The 18,225-nt window shown below is 40.1% G+C and overlaps 1 protein-coding gene across 1 annotated transcript in view; it reads left to right on the top strand.

The window, feature by feature from the left end:
* Window positions 1-228: 228 nt before the first annotated feature.
* VWA3B (von Willebrand factor A domain containing 3B) overlaps window positions 229-18,225 on the top strand; it is a 56,329-nt gene continuing 38,332 nt past the window's right edge. The window contains exons 1-7 of the mRNA XM_058800349.1: window positions 229-289; window positions 1,927-2,148; window positions 3,720-3,814; window positions 6,134-6,384; window positions 8,622-8,781; window positions 14,344-14,513; window positions 16,399-16,520. Coding sequence (XP_058656332.1) covers window positions 250-289; window positions 1,927-2,148; window positions 3,720-3,814; window positions 6,134-6,384; window positions 8,622-8,781; window positions 14,344-14,513; window positions 16,399-16,520 — 1,060 coding nt within the window. The 5' untranslated portion in view covers window positions 229-249. The remainder of the gene's footprint in view (window positions 290-1,926; window positions 2,149-3,719; window positions 3,815-6,133; window positions 6,385-8,621; window positions 8,782-14,343; window positions 14,514-16,398; window positions 16,521-18,225) is intronic.

Raw genomic sequence — 18,225 nt, 5'->3', positions numbered from 1 at the left:
CTTGTGGATCCCTGTCAGATCTGACTTCAGCCTTTCTTGAGAAGGGGAGTAGCTATCATTTTTACATTATTTTTTTGCTTGTTGAAAACCCTATTCTCGTCCTTCTGTGGTTTATTATTAGCTGGGCATGTGGAACTGGTCTCCAGTTCATGTTGACCTGTGCATGGCAATATTTTAATTTTTTTAAAACAGTGATTCCCCAAGGTTTCAGAATAAAGCAAAGAGGAGCTGCCAGTCAAGAGATCTGTCATGACTGCTAATCCATCTAAGAGACTTGCCTGGAGCGACTGTGAGTATTTCATCACTATTTTTGCATAGATTCCATGTTCTCCTAGATAACTTCCAGTTTCCTTTGGAGCACTGTGGTGTGCATGCTGGCTGTAGACAAGCCATTCTGAAGCTGTGCCACACTCACCTGGGCTGTGTGTGGGGTGCTGTGCTGACTTTTATGTATTTTTGGGGAAGGAAACTGGGAATGACTGTTGAAGTGACTATAAACAATGCCTGACTGTATTCAAAGCTCAAGCAGCTGCAAACCTACACCTGCCTCTCTCTAGAGTTAACATCTGTCACTGCTGCTTCTGCACAGAGCAAAGGAGGGCTGGTAAAATGCCAGCCTCTACAGGCATGCCAGCCCAGCATCCTGCTTGTAGGACTGATGGCTGGGAAAGAACTCGTGCCAGTCTACACCACATGGAAGCCCTCTGTCACTGAAGGATGATTTCTGAAGATAAGAGTCTTATTTCCTTTATGTAGTGTTAAATGTGGAACTGTCTATCTAATGAACCTTTGGAACCAGGTTGGTTGTTATAATACTTGAATTTAGCAGGGAGTTCTAATCATATTCCATACAAGACTGAAGATTATTTTGGAGGCATTAGAGACAGAGGTACCTTTCTTTGTATTTTGGGTCAGTTCAATGTATGCAGTACATTTACAGGCAGTTTATGGTATATGGGCAATGGAGGACTGGGACACACCAGATGATGTTGGTACTGGAGAAAATGTATAGAAATTTCCAAAGTCCACAGAAAATAAACTTAGATACAGCAAGGACATTTAATCAACTAGAGACAGCATAGCTCATGCAGAGTATTTTGGGAATGAACAGGAAATACAAAGTCCTCCTAGAACCTCTGTGCTGAAGAACAGAGGCATTATTGTTTGTCATTGCTTCCATTTCTGCCTCAGCACTCTGGGGTCTGAGCTGCTGCTGCTGCCAAATGCAAGTAGAGCTAGCCTAGCAAACCATACTGCCATGCTCAGGTGTGTTCCATGTCCTGTAGAAGTTAAAAGGAACCTGGACCTTCATGTCCATAATTTCTTGTGCATGCACATGATCCATCACAGCCCAGAGCAGAAACTGACAGAACCATCATTTGAACTTGAGGCAAGTGATTTGACCTGAGGGAATTTCACCAGCCTTGAAATAAAGTCAGGTTCTTCTGGGGACAATGCTATTGCTTATGGGAGGAGTTCGACATAAATTTTTTAGGAAATACTTGTTTATTGCATAATACTTCTAATGTGTATGTAGTAATGGTCTGAATCTTTGAATGCCTGTTATGTGTTCTGATTTCCAAGACTTAGGAGAGATGTCTTAGGAGTTGGAAGAAGTGCCATTTGGCAAACTGGACTTATATTTCAGGGCTTGAATTTCAACATAGAAGAGACATTTACTTTAATAAATTGAAAGTGAATGTATATGGATGAATAGAAAGATGTAACAGCAACTGGATGTGTAGGACTGAGAGCAGCTTTCCAGATTAAGGACATTATTCAGTATTAAAAAAAGCAAACGAGGTAAGCTATACATATATACATTACCATGGAATACAGGTAAAGAAAGGAGAAATTAATCTCATTTGGTTTTGAAATAGTTTGGTTACAATATAAATGTAGTGTTTCCCTCATTTCTATTTACAGCAGTTGCCTTTGATTCAAAGCACAGTCAAGACCCTGAAGATTTCCACGAGGTCCACAAGAAGAAATCAAAAGAGAAGAAAAAGAGACTGGCAGTTGGTCAGTGGAGAACAGATGTACAGTCCCTTGTTTCTTCTTCTGAATGGCTTCAGCGTTATGGTCTCAAAAGAAACAAATTGTCCCTGTCCCAGATTTTATCCCAGATTGGATTCCAGCACAGGAAAGGTAAAAGACATATCAATAATAGGACAATAAATCCCCCAACTTTGAATAGTCTAGAGAGTCACACTCATTCTGCACTCATTATGCAGTGGAGATTTTCACATTGTCTCTTATGATAATGGCAGAAATGGAAGCTGTATCCGCAGTTGCTGACATTGCCAGTTCAAAGAACTGAGAAACTCCTTCTCCTTTTAATATGAGAAGGACTTAGGATCTGAGAATAGCTTTCCTTACCCAACTGTAAGTTCTTTCTTTACCCTAGGCTGCAGTTCACATCCTCACCAATATAGCTGTCACTCAGAAATAGCTAATGCTGCTGAGACTGTTAATTTTTTTCTTGCAAATAACACGCGATAAGATCTCTGTCTCCTTTCAGATGGCAAACATAATGTATGCCATGCCATAATCTGTGATCTACTATTGATCATCAGGGTTAGTAAACGTGCTTGGGAATAGGATATTATTTCTGGGTATCCAGCTTTAAGGAAAAAGTTAAATTTAATTAGAATTCAGTCTGCTTTTCATGCAAAGTCAGACTATAGAGAAATGTTCCTTTGCAGTTATCTGACAGCTGGAGGGGAAGAGTTTGCTAATAATTATTAACCACTGCCATAATGGTGCTTTGCAGAGCATGGTAATATATTCTTTTCTTTGAACAGCTTGCTGCCTGAGAAGTAGGAATTGTAATGTATTGCCATAGTTCTAGGTTGCATAATTTAAGGTTTTGGCTGGCTTGTGTCCATGGGGCATTCAAAGATCACCAGTGCAATTCCTGATATCTTGTATGCTGCAGATGAAGAAGAAGCTGTTAAGCAGGGTTAAAGTTGTTGCAGTGTTAGGAGCAGAATGTACTATCTTGGCAGGGCAGCATGGTGTACAGATAGCTGCTTTATGACGTTAACTATTCCCACCCCTAATGTTTTCCTATCAGTGGAGATCCCGGAGAAGATTTCTAGCTAGTGAAAGTGCAGAGTGCACCCTTTTCCTTAGATGCACTCACTTCTGCACCCATTAAATTGTGTAAGAGAACAGCATTATCTGTACCAGATTTTGTATTTGGTTTGACAGACAAATATTTGCAGTCCTGTTGTGGATTGCCCAAACCTCACAATAATAAAGTCCTACGTAGCTTTTTGGCCTATAAGTAATAAGACGGGAGTTTTTTCCTCACGTCTGACTAAACTGGGAGGAAGCAGCAAAAGCAGGGCTGCTCTATGGGAGGAAAATGAGCCAGGAGCCAAAAGGGACTGCAGCCCAGGCAGTGCCCTCACTGAACAGGATACAGTCCTGCAGCAGGGCGAGGTAATTAACCAAGCCTAGGGTCCAGCCAGGGAATGCAGCCAAGGACAGCAGGAGATGCAGCCAGGGGTTGAAAGCCTCAGGGCCCCATCATAGATATAATCAGAAAATAAAACAAAAGCAGAATTAGAATTTCTCTCAAGTTTCCTAATGTCAAGAGCTCAATACTGATGCAAGTGCCTCACACATGGATGACATACACATCAGCCTGGAAAATACCTTTTTGAAGTAGTTCTGAAGATTAGCAACTTGATATTTTGTAAATTTTACTGTAGATTATGTGACCACCTTGGGGAAACCTGTGGCTTCTCGATATGCAGATGGTCTGTTTCCTCAGTACAGGAGAGCACAAGATGGCAGCGTGTATAATGTAAGTGTGGCTGGCTTGTGGCACCTTCCCTATGCACTTAGAAGTTACCACTGTAGCAGAAGGATGAGACTAAAATGCTTTCCTGTGACAAAAAATACTTTTGTTCTTTGTGAGAACTTTATCTTCTGATAATTTTTTCTTCTGTTTTGTCAATCTGTTTGTGATAACTATCAGTGGTAGAAAAATTAGATATCTTTTTTCCTTTCTAAGTCTTAGTCTCTTGCCTTGGTGCAGCATTGCAGTAAATCTTCTCCAGACATGATTGCAGTTTCTAAGCAACATCTACCCTGTCTTGAAAAAGGGAACCCATAAAGAGAAGATGCTCAGAACCAGTTAAAAAAATAAAATTGTAATCAATAAAACAAATGGGGACACTGAAGTAAGAAAACATAATGCACTGTCATTGCCAATGCAAAGCAGTGCTTTGCTTAGTGCCAGCAGGTCACAAAAGGCTCAGTCTATTCTACAGAGACAGCTAGCTGGATCTCTGCCCAGGCTCATGTTCTAAGGAATGTCTTAGCAACAGCTGCTGGCAACCCCATTGTTAAGAGAATGGATTCTGATTGAAGAGATGTGCCTGTGAGTGTGGAAGGGAGAGAGTTCATTTATAAAAGATTTTACAAAAGCAAATGGCTTGTCATTTTTCTGATGACTAGAGTCACTTCTGATGTCACAATGCTTAAAAATGGGTAAAGAACCATTTCAGGGAGCCTTTTCCCCTCATTTTAGTCCCATTAATTCAGTATGAAATATCTATATAATGTCTTTTAATCTTAGGACATGTGAGCAGCAGGAAAGACATTTTTGCTACTATATAAAATCTGGTCAGATCTCCTTTAGGATGTTGAGTGCATATTGTGTACAGTTAGTACAGGCTTAGAGGAAGCCATTTGAAACAGAGTAGGTTCTGAGAAGAGCTGGTAGGATGAACTGCAGTGGAGTGATGATCTTAGAAGAGGGCTTGGTTGATGCTGAAATGTAAGCCTGAAAGAAGACAGAAGAAGAGTAGTATTATTGCCCTTGAATGCTACAGAAAGGCAAGTTACAGGGACAGGGAGAAGCTGTACTTTTCTCTGCTAGGCATGCTAGTCCAAAAATAAATGGGTACGAACTGAATGAATAAAATTAGGCAGGACAGTCAGAAGTTTGCTGGCCCTCAGAGAAATGGAAATCTGCACTTGCTTACTACACGAGGGAATATTCTAAGAAAACTGCTTTAATTTAAGATGGAGTTTGGTTGGTGTAGTGCAATAAACTTTGTATGAATCTGACTGTCATAGGAGGAAACTGGATTTCTGAGTGCTCCTTCGCAGGCCGACATTCCTTTGGCAGAGTGCCTGAGACTCTGTATCTGGGAGGCACATTACAGGGCCTGAGTTGATATTAAAGAACACAGAAAAATACAAATGAGAGGAAGAAATGTGCAGACTGACACACAAAATGTCTTCTCTCTGAGAAATGTTCTTGTTTAAAAACATTTGTATTTCCAAGGTTTTGTACTTAGTCCTGGAAAGGAATTTAGAGGTAGAAGGCAACAAGTAAATCAGCTCACATGGGCCAGAGATATTGGGGAAATCTGTGGTGCATTTTTAGACTCACAGGCTTAGGGAATGTGTATACACTTATTCATAGGGAGGATGTGCTGGTTTTAATTTTAATACTGAATCTAGACTTGACTTTACTGAAAAGATATGGGAAGTTTTATTTGTTGATTGCAGTTAGTTGAACTAAATTTGCCTAAGCACCTACCCACAAATAGTTAATCTGTAATGCTGGGCGTTGTTAGTTGAATAATAGTACAAATAAGAAACTTTTTACATTTTCCTTTCAAATGCTGAAGACAAAGTGGAGATTGAAGTGCCCTAGAACCAAACCGTATGCTGCCTTGTATTGCTGCAAAAATTTTTTTTAAAGCCAGTCAAAGTTCTAGTCTGAGAAGGTACAAAGTTTCTGTGTCCTTGTTTGTTCCCCCATCTGCTCTGCAGCCCTTTCTACATCCTAGCCTGTGTTGAGCTCATTCTAATTGCTCCAGTTTTGAGACAGACAAGTCAGACAACCCACTGGCACTGTCCCATGCTCACATAAAAAGATTATGAAAAGCAATTAGGACAAAATGCAATGCCTTTTCTTTATAGCTTAGATGCATTTGTCAAGTATTTGGTCTTGAAACAGTGGAGGGAAAATGGTTTTTTTTTACTGCCACCTTAGCTGGCATATCTGACACTTACAAACTAGCTATGCAGCTGTGCTAAGCTTGGGGCTGCATTTGTATTATTTGTTTTGATGTTCAATTTCCTTCTCTCCCTTATTTGAATAAAGCTGACAGCCAAAAAAGAACTGATTCTTCATTTTGTGGATTGTCTAATTGGAGCTATTGAGCTTTATGAGCAGCGAATGGAATGGTTAACCAGTGAGAGCCGGCAGATATTTGGAGTGATTCAAGAACAGTGCATTGTCATTGTGTTGGATTTTGGCACTGCAGCTCCAACTGAATTTGATCTGTGTCGGGATGCACTTTCTATGGTGCTTGTGGAACAGGTGATACAAATTTCCAGATTCAACCTCATTCGGTAAGCAGAAAGAATGCGAATCAAGAATGGTTTGGGTTGGAAGGCACTTTTAAAGGTGGTCTCATCCAACACCCCTGCAAATGGGCAGGGACACCTTCCACTACACCAAGTTGCTGAAAGCCACATCCAACTGCACCTTGAATGTTTCCAAGGATGAGGCATCTCCCACCTCTCTGGGCAACCTGCTCATGTGTTTGAGTACCCTCATTGTAAAAAAAATTCTTCATTTTTTCTAGTCTGAATATAGATTCTTTTAGTGTAAAACCATCATCTCTTGTCATATTGCTACAAGCCCTATTAATAGACTCTCCCCATTTTTCTTTTAAGTCCCTTCAAGTACCGAAAGGCCACAATCAGGTCTCCCCAGGCTGGACAAAGAAGTCCGAGTCAGCCCATTGCTGTAGAATAAAAAGGAGTTGCATGTTATACATGTTTGGATAAGGGACTTTCTGTACTGGAAATTATCATGGTTCATGTCATGCTAATATCTGTAGATTTCCCACCAATTTTCGCCCATAGCCATGTTGAACTTGCCACTTCTATGTAACAGAAGGCTGCTGTTTCCCTGAAGAACAGATAATGGGTAACAACACACATATTGGCACGTCTACAAAATCAGAAGGATTTGCAATAGCAGTAATGCCCTTCAGATGTTGCAGTATTAGTGAAACAGTGAGGTGCTATCTGACCACCTATTGCATTCTTGTGTCTTTAGACATTACAGGTTTCTGCCTTGCAGCTAAATGTGCACTTCTCCAAGTGCCATAGGCACAGGCATAGCCCTTTGTGTTTCTGTAGATTTCCATGGTCACAGAAATCAGTAGCAGCACTAGGAAACAATAGTAGATTTCCATAACAAAAGAAGATTTCCAAGCGCTTGTTCCCTAAGAGGAATAAATTAATTTGCATTTAGTTAGAAGAATAGAAGTAGCTATTCATATTTTACCTATCTGCAAAAATTCTCATGCATGCATGAGAGTTTGAATGTTTGGTTTGGATAGATGAGTGGAAAAAAATTATGCACAAATTAGGTAATATAATTTTAAAATTGGCTCCACAATGTTAACTTGCAGTTACATGGTGATTCTTAATGTTATTTTACCCAGGCACAGGTTTGATTCAGGTGCCCTATCTTAATTCTCTAGATTGTGATACTACTGAGATTTGAAAAGGAGAATAATAAAATCCCGGAAAGGTTTGGGTTGGAAGGGACATTATAGACCATCTAGTTCCAAGCCCCCTGCCATGGGTGGGGACATCTTCCACTAGACCCAGTTCCTCAAAGCCCAGTCCGGCCTGGCTTTGAACACTTCCAGGGATGAAGAATTCACGGCTTCTCAGGGCAACCTGTTGGAAAAGTAGGTATTTCCCAAAGAAGATATTTTCCAAAGCAGATAGATTCCATAGTTTTTGAGAACAGAAAACTTTTTCTTTAAAAATGAACTGCAAAGCTAAGTCAAAATTGAAACAATAATTATGTTCATCAATTTGTTTGCTTTTGCAGGATGGAAACAAACGACAGTATAGCATATAAATTGCTACTTTAAAAGAATCTTGGGTAATATATTTGCCTTTTAGATTTGCAGGAAACTCTTCAAAATAGTTCTTGATGGAATATCACAGATACTGGAACCAGTTGGTTTTATAGTTCCTTTCTGCCTTTTTATGTACAAGTGCACAGGCAAAAGTGCTGATTGGCTTTGTACTTCTGTTCATCCATTAAGACTACAGTCTTTTGTCAATTAAAATACCAAAAGGCCTAGCATCATAAGTTTTGTTTTTGGTGGCTAGGTAAAGTTCAGCTGTACTACCAAAAAAAGTGCTCTGGCACCAAGATCGTGGAGCAAGTTGTAGAACAAGACCTGTGGAATACACTTTTCTTTTTCATGCCCTGTGGAATAAACTTTTCTTTTTCATGCCCATACTTTAAAAACCTGATTGAGTTTTCATGATAAGAAGAGTTATGAATCAGGAACTCTTTTTAAAAGATTTTATCTCCTCTGATCCTACTTTGGAAACAGTTGTGTCAAAAAAACCACCTTGTAAAATTACAGTATATTTCTAATGGTTTCATTTTTTCTCTGCTTCCTTTATTGCAAGTCTAGATTTAGTATCTGTGGTATACTGTAATTCTTATTTAAGAATATAAAAGAATTGTAACAATAGCAGAGCTCCACTCTCTTGTTCTGCCAGCATGATTCTCACTCTTTCTGATTTATCATTAATCTCATTTTCAGGGTTGCTCAGGATCTCACGAAGTGGCAGCAGAAGTGCGCTCCTGTGTCTGAGCGTGCTGTAAAGTCTGCAGTTCGATGGCTCTGGAAGCTGGAGCGTATGACAGCTGTCAGCCACAGCAGCTCTGCTGAAGCTCTGCTGGAGGCCATGGCTGATGAAGCGGTAAGCTCATGCTTTTCAGAAGCCCAAGTAAATCCAAGAGTGTTCAGTGCTAGGCTGGCTGCTGTGATTTGCCCTGATCAATGCTGCAAAGATAAATATTCATGTCAGCATTTGGAAAGGATTTTTTTTTCCCCTCAAGTGTAGCTCTATACTATGCTTTATGATTGTCTTTTTATGTAAATGTACTGTATTTTGAATGCAGAAACTTGTTTATTTTCTTCTCTAGAGTACCCAGAATAAATAACATTCAGTCATTAAGGGAAAGAGAAAGCATCTTCCTTTCCACTTTCTTTGCCATATAAGTTTTTCAAGGCTTCAGGTTTATGAGAAAATTTCTAGTTATCAACATTACTGAAGGCAGGGAAACCATTTTTATTTTGTTTAGCATCCAGCTTGCTCATGAAAAGTTATATTTGAAATTCAAAATAGTGAGTACAGAGATTTATGGAAGTATTAGCTTATGATAGGGCTACACAAATCCTTTTTCATCAGCGAGGTGATAGCTAGACTTTCTTCCAAGACAGAGACAAAGCATGCACAGTTATTCCTGCAATTAAATGCTGTTCATTTTTAAAAGTGCCCTATTACTTTGTTCACTAAAATAGAGTAACAAGAAATGAAACATATATGCCATCATCTCAGCTAGTAACTTGAAACTTGTGTCTTTAAAGAGATATTTTATGACATTTCCTTAAAATATATGTTCTTTCAGCTCTCTAACACCTGAATTTAATGGAAAATTTGGCCTACTGTCTGTGCCGTAGAGTCATTGGTTTTCACTGCTGTTAACATCCATCCTTGTGCACAGATCCAATCCTAACTCATGTAAATCTCTTTCTAGAACATTGTTTGAGGGAGAAGGTAAATTTTGCTTGAGTTACGTTCTGCTTCCTTATGCTGCTAGATTCTCATCCAGATGAGCCTTGAAAGGTCCTGCTTTATTAATATTAAAAAGGAACAAATTGTAAAGAACAAATTGTTCGCCAGTGAAATTTTTTTATGAATGCTTTTTTATGCTGCCTTCATAAATTTTATTAGCATTTTCAATTTGCAGTATTAATACTGATTTCCTGATGAGTAACTAAAATATTGTACTTAGATTTCAGCATTGTTTGGATGAAAAAAGTCTTATTGGACCTGGTGGGTCTCTGTTTGAATAAACAGAAATTAAAATCTGTCAGACAAGGAAACATGTATTATTATTTTTCCAGATATTGGTGGGCCAATAGGCAATCTGAGGGAGTCTAGTGTGGCAGGTACTCAACATGAAACAAATTTCAATTGCTCCTAAACAGAGTCATTATCATTCATAACTGACAGTTCATTTAAGAGCAATGTTCACTGTAGTGCAGATGGGGGATACCCCATCCAGTCCTAGAGAAAACTTGTCTACTTACTGAGCAGTCATGAATAACTCATTCCTAAGAACTGGCTTCATCCACAGAAGTTGTTCCAAAACAACAGTTGTTTTTTGTTTTTTTTTTTTTTTTCCTGGACATGGCTCTTCTTGTCATTTCTTCAGCTGGTCTTTTCTTTCTATATGTGGTGATTCCTTAGATGTCCTTTCCTTATGACCTGTAAATCCCAAGCTCAAGATCAGTCTGCTGTAATGTTGCAATCCTTTGAGCTCTACCTGCCACAACTGCCTCCAGTTCTGTACACATGCCACTCCATGAAGTGTGGATCACTTATCCAAAACACCTCCCCACCAAGATCAAGACTCTGAAGATCTGTTCATGTTGTTCTCCTTTCTGTTCTTACATGAAGTTTGTTTGCTTGTTTAAATGTATAAATTACAATTTTCAAAATATGAAGGACTCACTTGAAAGGTTTTATCATTTCACCACTAGCTTATGAGGAACATTTCCTTTGTGGTATGTCATTGCTGGGTTTGTGGTTAAGTAGAGTGGTTCATAATCTGTGGTTCATAATTTTTAAAAATTTTCGAGTGGGGGTTGTTTTTTTTTCAGTTATTCCCAATAAATGTCAGCATTTTGAAAGTTACAGAGGCAGGCAGAGAATCCCTTGAAGAAAGTGTGAAAATTTATATTCTTGTTGAATATCAAGTTTATGAATTAATGGCAGTCTTAGAGGGGAGGGAGAGAAGATGTGAATCTGAAGGAACACGGAAAAATGGTTGTGCAAATGTGCATGCATACCTCTGGGCCAGGAGCCTCTTCAACAAAAGCAGTAGGAACATGGTATTGTCCAAGGACTGGGTCTCATCTGGGAGACCTTTGTGCAGGTTCAGATAGCTTTTTAGCTGGAGGAGACAGACAGGGAACTTTGTAAAACTGAACTAAAAGACAGATAGGTGCAAGAGTTCATTCTTGTTGTTTCTGGCCACATTTTTCTAAAGGTAGTAAGTATTTTGATTATCTTGTACATTAATAAAATACATTCATTATCTCTTTACCTTTAGTATTTATCTAGAATTATCAGTGACGCTAGGACACCTGGTCCTGCTTGCTCCCAAATAAGTGGAATCTGTAACTATGGCTCCTGCCTTCCGCATGGAGTGTCTGGCTCCTCTGCAAGATCCAAGAGAAGTTCAAGATGGCAAGGTGCTGCTTCATTGGTTTGTCTGATCCAGCCTGAAATTGGTTGGGCTACTTGGGAGAGACATCTTCCAGTGTTGAGGAAGGTGCCAAAAGGTCCATGAGGGAGGACACTTGAAATGCAGAAATTATTCAGGGAGCTGGAATACAAATCAGTATCCAGGGCAATAGTGGAAATGTAAAAGCACACTTGTAGGGGATATTGAATTTGCATACTACATTGCTTTACTACATAAAATTATGTGAGTGCAGAGACATTTCCTCAGTGCCATCCCAGACTCAAACAGTTGTCTTTTGTGGTGCATATCCTGGGATTCATATTCATAAATATAGAATATTCATATTCACAGAATCATAGAGTCACAGAATGGTTTGAGTTAGAAGGGACCTTAAACACTATTTAGTTCCCACACCCCTGCCATGGGCATGGACACCTTTCACTAGACCAGGTAGCTCAAAGCCCCCTTTAACCTGGCCTTGAACACTTCCTGAGATGGGGCATTCCTAACTTCTCTGGACAGTTGCTCCTGCTGCCTTACACCCTCATAGTGAATAATTTCTTCCTTGTATCTAATCTAAATCTACCATCCTTCAGTTTAAGGCCGTTCTTCCTTGTCCTTTTGAAAAGTCCCTCTCCAGCTTTCATGCAGGCCCCTTTAGGTCCTGGAAGGTGCTATGAGGTCTCCCCAGAGCCTTCTCTTCTCTGGCTGAACAGCCCCAACTGTCTCAGTCTGTCTTCATAGGAAAGGTACTCCAGCCTTGTGATCATCTTTGTGGTTCTCCTCTGGACTCCCTCCAGCAAATCCATGTCTTCTGATGTTGGGAGTCCCAGAGCTGGACACAATGCTCCAGGAAACGTTTCATGGGTGTAGAGTAGAGGGGCAGACACACCTACCTTACCTTGCTGGCCATGCTGATTTTGATGCAGCCTTGGGGACAGTTGGATTTCTGGGATGCAAGCACACATTGCTGGGTCATATTGAACTTCTCATCAACCAATACCCTCAAGTCTTTCTCTGTAGAGCTGCTCTCAATCCATTCTCCACCCAGCCTGTGCTTGAACTTGGGATTACCCTTACCCAGAAGCAGGACCTTTCACTTGGCCTTGTACTTCATGAGATTCACTCGGTTCCATGTCTCAGGGCTGTCCAGGTCCCTCTGGATGGCATCCCTTCCTCCCAAGACATCAGATACCACACAGCTTGGTGGTGTTGGCAAACTTGCTGAAGGTACAGTCAGTCTCACTGCCCTTGTCACCAACAGAGATGTTAAAAAGCGCCAGTCCCCATACTGACCCCTCAGGAGCACCGTGGACATTCCACTTGGATATCAAGCTGTCTGCCCCAACTCGTGGAGTGCAACATCCTGCCAGTTCCTTATCCACAGAGTGGTCCATCCACCAAATCCACGTTTCTTCAATTTAGAGACAAGGGTGTTGTGCAGAGCAGTATAAAATGCTTGATAGAAGTCCAGGTAGATGAGGTCAGTAGCTCCAGTGTAGAAGGTTACCAAATTGTCAGGCATGCTTTGCCCTTAGTGAAGCCATGTTGGCTTCTTATTTTCCCTGTGCTTTAGCATAGTTTTGAGGATGATCCACTCCATACTGGGCTCAGAGGTGAGTATATTCAAATGTATTTTTTCAGTTAAACAATGATTTATCAGGTATTTATCAGCCGGTATGTACCATGATATAGAACTGATATACTGCACATATTGTCTTGAAAGTCATCACAGAATAGCTGTTTATTACATTTATTTTTAATGATGGTGAAAATTCAAGAAACATACTCACCATGAGGATCATTACATGGATAAGCACAGGTAACATAAAATCTCTCATAATGTAATATTCAGGCAATAACTAAAGGACATTTTTCCAGCTTCTCTCACTTCTTGTAATAACATTTTCAGAATATAAGTGTACGTGGTTATAGTAAAACTGCCAAGCTCCCTCTGCCTTGGGAAGTATAAAAAGTACAAATCATCTGTAAGTACCAGCAATAGCATTCAAATAATCACATAATCACAGAATATGCTAGGTTGGAAAGCACCCACAGGATCGCTGAACTCAGCTTCTGGCCCTGCACAGGACCATCCCCAAGAATCATACCATGTGGTGAAAGTGTTATCCAAACACTTCTTAAACTCTGGCAGGCTTGGTGCTGTGACCACTGTTCCAATGCCCAACCACCATCTGTGTAAAAATTTTTCTGATATCCAGTCTAAACTTTCCCTCACACAGCTTCATGCCATTTCCTCACTGGTCATCAGAGAGAAGAAATCAATGCCTACCCCTCCTCTTCCGCTCATGAGGAAGTTGTAGACTGCCATGAGGTCTCCCCTCAGTCTCCTTTTCTCCAGGCTGAACAGACCAGGTGACCTCAGACACTCCTCATACAGCTTCTGTCAAGACCCATCTTTGTTGCTGTCTCTTGGATGCTCTCCAATAGTTTAGTGTCTTTCTTATACTGTGACCATAACCGCACACGATATTCAAAGTGAGGTTGCACTAGTGCAGAGCACAACAGGAAAATCACCTCCCTTGATTGCCATCTTTCCTAACCCCAGAATACATGCTGCCAGTAAAACTATGTCTGGTATAAAGTCCCTACTTTTCAGCGCTGGCAAGGCACCAACACAGCACGTCTCTTGATAAAAGTGACATATGGCACAGACCCTTTTTCTGACTAATGATGCAGTTGTCCTTCCTTACTCCTCTCTTTGGCTTCAGTTAATGTCTGTGGAAAGAGGTTTGCCCTGGGCAGAATCAGAGCCAGGGACTGTGGGATAGGTTCTTGTCTCACTTGAGGAAATTTTGTGTAGCCTTCCTTTGAATTACTAGCATAAATGAGAGGAAGAACCAAAGATCTGAAAATCTTATAGACCAAGTAATGCATCAGTTTTACCAAATTTTCCTACTGAGGACGGGACAGTGCTTGAGTAAGTATCAGTCATTTATGTAAAACTGTGTCTTCCAATTATCTTTTTTTCTGTGTAATGACAGGTTGAAGCTGTTTATTACTTTGCTGTCGGGGATGTTCCAGTGGACACAAAGCAGCTACTCCTTGAGAAAATTTCAGATGTCTCCTGTCCAGTGAACATGGTGTCTTTCAATGCTAGGGAAGATGAAACTATTATTTTTCTGAAGGAGTTGAGCCACTTGGCCTCTGGCAGGTATGACAAAGAAGGACAGTAAAGATGACAGTATTCATGAAGTTCTTTGCTATTAGAAGTGATATTGGGACATACCTGAGTGTAATTCATGAGGAAAATGAGACAAAGCCATTCAGTAAGTGATCTGGGGATATGGAAATAGTCTTAAGATATATGACTAGTATGCAGGCCCTACTTAAACAGTCCATTTTTTTTCTGCATATGTTCTCACTGGCTTGCAGAAAGGCTATTCCCTTTTTATGCCCAAAATCACTTGCCATCTGCCTCTCTCTTGAAGTCTGAAAAAAACTGTTCGGGGGAAATCGTCACAACGTAAACTGAAATAAGTTTTTGTTGTGTTGCTTTGTACATTAGTACAAAGCATTACATTCCTATCCACAAGCACCAGAAAAAGAACTAGAGTTTTGTTGGGTCAAGTGCCATAGAGACAAGTACTGAAAAGGAGATGTCTGTCCGAAATTAACAGCTCATGGAATAACAGTAAAATGATGGGGTGTTATTCTTCAAGCCTGGTTGTGTGGAAAAGCAGTTCTGTAACATGCTCTCTAGCATCCTTTTGGGATGGTTGGTGGAAATTAATATATTCCACATGGCTTTTTGTCTGCTTTATCCTGGGAATCAGCCATGTGGTAAGAATAAGCCTTTAGTATAAATGGATAAGACGACTTAAATCTTGATTCTGTTATCAAAATAAGGAAAACAAATGAACAAATACAAAACCCACAAGACCAAACTCATGCTCAACAGCAAGAAGGCAGTAGGAGTCAGTAGGTGTTTCTCTGCTTAACAGAAGTCACCATACAGTTTCAGACTTGTGAAATTGCTGCTAGCTTTTTCTCTTTCACTGTTGTTTGTGCAAGAGTGGGAAGCCCTCCAACAGTAGAAATCTCCCAAATGACAGCAGAGCAATTGGTAAGATGGCAGCTGCTTAGCTCTTTTATAGCCATCTGTGTTTAGAAATAGCTTTTAGGAGAAGGGAGCGTCTGCCAAAAACTAGACTGGGAAAGTGTTATGTTTGCTCCGGTCTGATATGTGTTTAAAATGATTGTGGTCATTTGGAAGCATGGTACCTTTGTGGTACCAGATACATTGCCAGTCACTATTCCTCATTTTCTTTTGGCAGTGTTTGTACCTTCTTTATTAAAGGAAAGTGAGTGTTTCTTGTATGGTATAGACAGAGACAAAAAGGGTTGTGGCAGGGAACTAAGAGGAATTTTTTTGTTTGATACTATTTTCACTGTCATCTTTTTGCATGAGTCTAGCTTTTGTGCAGACTTACAGGGCCTGTTAATAACTTGCTGGTGGATGATTGCCCAACAACTGTATATAAGTTTAAGTCAGCTTTCCCACAGGAACAGCCAAGTTCATGGGCTTTTCATGCCTTGAACCTGTTTCTAGTGTACTTCTGTTTTAGAAATGCATCTTTTTCCTGCTCTGAGAGCTTCTCTGTTTTGACAGTGAGGATAAATAAAGTCTGCATGTCATCCTGATTTGTATGTCCATAATGAAATAAATGTTCCTGCTAGGCTTTCAACTGGGAGGATAATCTGATAAAAAGGTGTTAGTGTCATCTCAGACATCTCAAATTACATGCCTGCTCAGCCTCTTAAAAGCATTAATTAAAAATAGATTTCCAGGAAATTGAAGAGTAAGGTGCTTTGCAGTTAGTAATATCAAAAAGAAAGAATATTCTACATGAGAAGACTTCAGAAAGTACATAAATGTATATAAAAAGCTTGAAAATACTAATCTTAATTAATATAATCTTATTGTAGTGGAAGCTTTAGATATGATTCTGTAGTTGTGTGTTTGCAAATCACCTCTTTAAAATTAGAGAAATATTTATGTGTTTTGTGTACTGGTTAAAACTCATTTTGTATTACAGATTCCATGCTTTTGCTGAGAAGAATAACTGCAGAGATGCTACTGGACCTGCACTAAAATATGAAGAGGATGGAAAAGGATTAATTTTGAACTCTGGAAAAGTGAAAGGGAGAAGGCCACTAGGTAGACAATATAAATCCCAAGATTACACTGATATTATCAGCAACATGTCAGAATAGAAGTGTAGTTTAGGAACTTGATGAATGTAAAATCAGAGGAAACCTGTAGGTGTGGGTGGGGTGAGGACAGGACTGCTCTGGAAATGGAAATTCTCTGTGTGGGAAGGAGAGGGCAAGGAAAAGAGAGAAATTAAGAGAGGAGAGCATGTGCATGTGAGAATGAAAGAAAAATGAAAAAAAAGGGAGAAGATAATTTATTTAGGAATATAAAGAATGGTACTTGTGTGCTTATGCCAGTGACCTTGTGGAAATGTATGGAGAAATGGTTAAAAGGAAGAGGAATAGTGTGGCAGACCATTTGATACAACAGCCAACATCAATATAGGCCAATTTCATTGGTAATATAAGGGGATTAAATCAACATGAGGCTTGCTTGCTTGTCACAAGAATTTGTCACAAAGGCAAAAAGCACACTAAAGTGACCATAGAGAAGGCAATGCAAAGTGGTGGTGGGAGGATTGATAGAAAAAATACCAGGAGGAAACAACCAAAATAAACAGTTTCACTGGTGGGTGGAGCTGGGCAGAAAGCTCAATGTGTTTCATATTAGTCACAGTGCTACTTCCTCTGGGTAAGTGTTCAGTGGGGGACTGGACTGTGGTTTCAGCCAGGGTGGGAGGAGAGGGGCTTGTGATATGAAGTGAGGCTTTGTGTGTCAAATCTGATGTCTTTCTCAGCAGGAGAGTTAAAAAAAAATATTTCTTTTAAGCATCAAGAATCATAAGACATCTTTAGTCTCGTGGCTCAACACACCTACCCCCTTCTCTCCCTTTGTGCTGGGGGCATTAGTGTTGCCCCAAAGGTAGAACAGTGTTATCCTCTTCTCACTGTTAGGGAATGTGTGGCATAAGATGGATTTGGTGTCTCATGTAAGGCTGTTTGTCAGTCTTGGACTGAGTGGCCCATATTTGGGTTGTAATCAAGTTTCTTGCATACTAATCTATCCTTCACTAGGATCATGATTATAACAGCACAAGAGAAAGAGGCATTGTGAGGGCCAGAAATAAAGAAGTGAGGTATCACCTGCTTTTTTGAGTCATGAAAGGACACTCATGGCTCACCCATGCAGAGTTTAGAAACCAGCAGCAGAGTCTGCTTCAAAACGCTGTCGTTTCATACTAATGCAGAGCAGTATAATGATTGCCTTCAGTCTGCTGTGAGTGCTTTCTTGCTGTACCACATTTGGGGGTGTGCATGGGGGGAGCTGCCTCCCTCTTCCCCTGGGGCAGTCAGCCTGTTTCAATAGATGAGCCTAGAGCTCCTGTATGACTGAAATTACTTCCTCACCACTGTTTCTAAAGCTGAAGGCTGAATAGCTTTAATCACTCAAAAGGGCAGTAATCCCCTTGAAGTGCATTGTCAGTTGTGTCTTATTGCTATTATGGAGTAGAATTTACACATTAAAAAGGAACACAATTAGCTTTCTGCATTTACTGGGTATTACAAGCACAGCCGTGACATCACTGGCAGCCAATTGGAGTGTTTCAGTCATATGCAGAATCTTAAGTCCTTTCAGAAAAGAAAACACATTGAAGACATTATTCTAGTCTGTGTCTGATTTCTCGTTTCAGAGACTCCTTCAAGGACGTTGTAATAAGGCAATAAAAATAAAAGTGTCGGTTACTCACTAATGGGCTCTGAAACTGGTT

This window comes from Ammospiza caudacuta, chromosome 2 (genome assembly GCF_027887145.1).
Source record: "Ammospiza caudacuta isolate bAmmCau1 chromosome 2, bAmmCau1.pri, whole genome shotgun sequence".
In the NCBI taxonomy this organism is placed as follows: domain Eukaryota; kingdom Metazoa; phylum Chordata; class Aves; order Passeriformes; family Passerellidae; genus Ammospiza; species Ammospiza caudacuta.
This window is presented reverse-complemented; position numbering and strand designations above follow the sequence as displayed.